Source organism: Pyrus communis, chromosome 9, assembly GCF_041283825.1.
Source record: "Pyrus communis isolate YQ-2024b chromosome 9, ASM4128382v1, whole genome shotgun sequence".
NCBI lineage: Eukaryota > Viridiplantae > Streptophyta > Magnoliopsida > Rosales > Rosaceae > Pyrus > Pyrus communis.
Genome location: NC_142573.1, coordinates 22,595,453 through 22,600,027, shown reverse-complemented (window position 1 = coordinate 22,600,027; position 4,575 = coordinate 22,595,453). Strand labels below are relative to the sequence as shown.

The window sequence follows — 4,575 nt, the reverse complement described above, 5'->3', positions numbered from 1 at the left end:
ATCGTTCATCCTAAGATCAAGCCCGACGGCCATTTGGATCAACAACATCAACAAATATGCACTACTGTTCATCCCTAGACTAAGCCCCGACGACCTTTTGGATCAACAACTCATTTACAAATCTACACCTTATGAAGATAGAATCAAAGGATCAAATTGTAAAAGAGATTGTAACCCTAAAATTAATACAAAATATATTTTGCACAAAGTGGGTCCATATTGACACGTGGCGCCTACTAATTGTCTACGTGGGAGCCACATCATCAATTAACAGAAGTTCTAACGGAAAACTTAACAGATATATGAGATTGTCCCAAAATTAACACTTTAAATATAACTTTGAAACGAAAAAAAATTCATATACCAAATGTTAAAAATCACGAAACTTATGATAAGAAATTGATATTTATCCAAAAAAAAATACACTCCCATCAAAAACCCTAGCTCTAGCAAGACTGCATCCCCTGGTCTTGCCTCTCTCTCACTCTTCATCCCAGAACCCTCCTGCGGCTGCTACCCGCGAATCCCAAATGGTCTCTCTCTCTCTCTCTCTCTCATCGTTTTCAATGTTACAGTTGGGTGTTAATCAAGTTTGGTAATCGTGAGTTGGTTTTTGTGGGGTGTGGAAATGCAGGCTGAAGAGAAAAAGTTAGCGAACCCTATGAGGGAGATCAAGGTCCAGAAGCTGGTCCTCAACATCTCAGTCGGTGAGAGCGGAGATCGACTCACGAGAGCCGCCAAGGTACCCCTATTGCTAACCTCACCACCCATCCCACACAAACCCTGTACTACTTACTCATAGTATATGAATGTATATGTACTGTTATAATTTTTTTTTGTTTTTTTTTTTTTTTTCGTTTGAAGGTGTTGGAGCAACTCAGTGGCCAAACACCCGTTTTCTCCAAAGGTAATTTTTTTACCCGTTTGAATTTTATTGGTAATTCAGTTTTGCATCGTTTCATCTGTCTGCAGCTAGAAATTTGTATGCTTTTCATGGGTTCTGGGATTGGGGTTTCTCATTATTTAGATATGGAGAATCTTTCTGTTTCACTCTGTTGACTACTGGTTTTTTGACGTGTTTTCGGAATCGAAATTGACTTTGAGTGCAGTATGAGTTTTCTAATTTTATCTGTATTGTGGATTCGTGGGATAGTTTTTGCGTATGATGTTATCCTCTGTGTTAAATCAGTATGTCTATATTTTTGCTTTTTGATTGCTTCAGCAGTTGAGCAATTTTGTCTACAATGCTTCAAAAGGCCGAAAGTTGAATTGAGTGTGGACTTCGTTCTGTTTCTGTGCTTTTTGCCCTTCTAGTTGGATGTGTTTAAGGTATTGGCTAATTACTTAGTTGTTAAGGCGTACAGCGGTTTGACGTAAGTCTGGTTAAATTTGCCTGGTACAAAATATTTTTGCTTATAGACCAGCCTCTTCCCTTTTTTGCTTTATGGAACTTTGTATTTTGAATGTATGAATTTTTTTAGTTTTCGTTTTCTTCAACATATTGGATAGTAATTGTTCATTTGGTTTCTGATTATTTGTTGTATATTTTCATCTATTTCATACCATATACATATGTGATTTTCTAATTTGCTATATCAGCGAGGTACACTGTTCGATCCTTTGGCATCAGGCGTAATGAGAAGATTGCATGTTACGTCACTGTCAGGGGTGACAAGGCGATGCAACTTTTGGAGAGCGGTTTGAAGGTCAAGGAATATGAGTTGCTACGAAGGAACTTCAGTGACACTGGTTGTTTTGGATTTGGAATCCAGGAGCACATTGATTTGGGAATCAAGTAAGCCGCTTTATTCCACTATACTTGTTCCTCCATTTATTTACTCTTTTAAATCTGAGTCATTGGTCCCTTTATTATCTTACTACAAGTTAATGTAATTTGAAAGTACTTTTTTCCTAATTGCAAAATTTCATAATTTTCGTCAAAGGCAACCGATATTGATATAACCATCAAAATTTTCATAAATTTGCATATCGATATTTCCACCAATATTGAAATCACTGATAGAAACTTTGGGTGAATTTGATGTTTGTTTTCAAGACATCCCATTTAACTTATTAGTTATCGTTGCCCAGTATTGTGGACTCTTTGGTGCTTTTCCTGTTTCATTTATCCAGTGGGATGTTACTATCATGATATGTTGACTTTTCGTTCTTATTCAGTCCCTTGTTTCCTCATTCCTCTTTATTTATTTTCTTTCAGGTACGATCCTTCTACAGGTATCTATGGAATGGACTTTTACGTTGTTCTGGAGCGTCCGGGTTACCGTGTGGGTCGACGTCGCAGGTGCAAGTCTCGCGTCGGGATCCAGCACAGGGTCACAAAGGATGATGCCATGAAATGGTTCCAGGTCAAGTATGAGGGAGTGATTCTGAACAAGTCGCAGCAGCTCTCAGCTTCGTAAACCCTTAATTTGATCAGTCTCTATGACCGGCTTCTGTTAATTTTCAGTTTTGCAAAGCTCGAGTTGGCGTTTGGACCGAAGTATGTTAATTTGTTTTTTGACTTATAAAGCTTTAGGAAGTTTATATCATTAGAGCTTGAGTTGCCTGGAATTTCGGTTTCTTTGATTCATACTTGTCGCAACACAAGGGAGAATTGAAACCTCACAGCATGAATGATGCGGTTAATCTTGGTTTCTGTTGTGCCCTATATTTTTCGGACATGAAATCACGTTGTGACTCGGAGTGTAACATTGCGGTTCGTGTTTAAAACGATTGTCTCCTTAGAAATCAAGGATACATAGGTACAACCAAGTCCTATTGGGTACAACAGGTAATGAAACAAACAGAAGAAACTGAATCCAGAGAATTCATAGGATAAAGATTTCTGATAAAATTGTCTGCGAAGTCCGAAACTAGCCTACACCAACAAAATTCCAGAGGATGTGAAGGGAGACATACGACAGACGGCGTTTGCATGTCTAACATTTCTGGAAACCAGTTTCTAAAACATGACAGGGACGAGATATGTGTTCATGGAATGATAAGCTTCTTGCCAGCGTAGATTGTATCTCCCGTAAGACCATTCGCCTCTTTGATCGCATCAATGGATACCTAAGATAAGACGTGCATATCGCTGCGATTTGAATTGAAGCAGGCCTTGTGCAAAGAGAGATGCAGACTGCCCTAACCTCCGACGTTTTCTTGAGTTGATGCACTCAAGCATTTCAGAATGAAGTAAATCAAATTCAAGTGTTACGTGTTGTTCTAATAACCAACATTTATCTCCGTTGAGCCGGTTAGTTGGATCGACCCTAGTTCAATCACGAACCAGCCACTTCTTGCGGGTGACAAATTCCAAGGTTTTCAAAACATGGCCTTGTTGAATTTCCCAAACATTATAATTATAACATTATAATTAATTATAGTATGGTTATAAATTTGCTATTATTAAATAAATAATATAATTATTATAAGTATTATACTGAATGTAAGGATAAGTCGTCTCGTTAAATCTTCAAATATTACTTTTCCATGATTCCAATTAAATCGATTAGAAATCAACAAAATAAAAAGTAAGTGGACCTAACCCATTGCATCATAATTATATCCACTATTCTGATATTAAAATTCAATAGAGATGAAATTGGATCTTTGCGGGAATATGTTGATATATTCGATTTAATCTTCTTGTTCCTAGATGTTCTATAGGAATAAATTAGGAATAAATAAATTACTATTCCCTTTTTCCTAGTTGGTTCTTTGCACCCAGTTTTGGTGTAGTAGCTATATTTTGATTCATCCTCTTTTTTCAGGGGTTTCATAATTGGACATTGAACCCATTTCATATGATGGGAGTTGCTGGGGTGTTAGGCTCTGCTCTGTTGTGCGCTATTCATGGTGCTACCGTAGAAAATACTTTATTTGAAATTGGTGATGGTGCAAATACAAACCCATCTCAAGCTGAAGAAACTTATTCAATGGTCACCGCTAACCGTTTTTGGTCCCAAATCTTTGGGGTTGTTTTTTCCAATAAACGTTGGTTACATTTCTTTATGTTATTTGTACCAATAACCAGTTTATTAGATCAACTGAATCGAATAATATGTAGGATACTGTTTGGGCCCAAAATATTGGTGTGGGCTAAGTTAGGAGTGGTTCTCGGGCCGCAGTATGTTTCTAGAATAATTATGGGCTGCTTGGTTAGGATTGGCCGAGTTCTAGTATAAGGAGGATTGATGGGGTGAGCCAAATCCTAGTATAATAAGGAGTCTCAATGGAATGAGGATGCTGAGGTTTGAGAAGTGAACATGGTCGAATAAAGAGGTTGGTTCAAAGTCCTAATGGAGGAAGGATTGGCTGGAGGAAGGATTGGCTGAGATTTGGTTTGATTAGGATGAGGAATCCTAATCCGAGTATAGTTCTGGTTCGGCCATGACGAGATTGGCTGCTATAAATAAGATGGGGGTTCATCATTCTAAGCCCTCCAATTCAACACACAAACTGCCCTGCGCAAACTCTCGCTCTACGCGAAACCTCTCAAATTTCTTGAGATTTTTATTTTCTTTTTGGCCAACATATCTTCAGTTTGGATAAACAGCACTGTGAAAGCAATCG

General features: G+C 37.9%; 1 protein-coding gene across 2 annotated transcripts; it reads left to right on the top strand.

The window, feature by feature from the left end:
- The first annotated feature begins 397 nt into the window (after positions 1 to 397).
- Positions 398 to 2,656, top strand: LOC137739567 (large ribosomal subunit protein uL5). 2 transcript variants are annotated; one of them, XM_068479186.2, is made up of 5 exons: positions 398 to 533; positions 635 to 742; positions 865 to 907; positions 1,600 to 1,795; positions 2,219 to 2,656. In XM_068479186.2, the coding sequence occupies exons 1-5, from the start codon at positions 531 to 533 to the stop codon at positions 2,418 to 2,420; spliced, it is 552 nt and encodes a 183-aa protein (XP_068335287.1). In that variant the 5' UTR covers positions 398 to 530; the 3' UTR covers positions 2,421 to 2,656. The 2 variants fall into 2 exon arrangements, with proteins under 2 accessions (XP_068335287.1, XP_068335286.1); XM_068479185.2 differs by lacking the exon at positions 398 to 533 and having other exon boundaries at positions 629 to 742.
- The last annotated feature ends 1,919 nt before the right edge of the window (positions 2,657 to 4,575 follow it).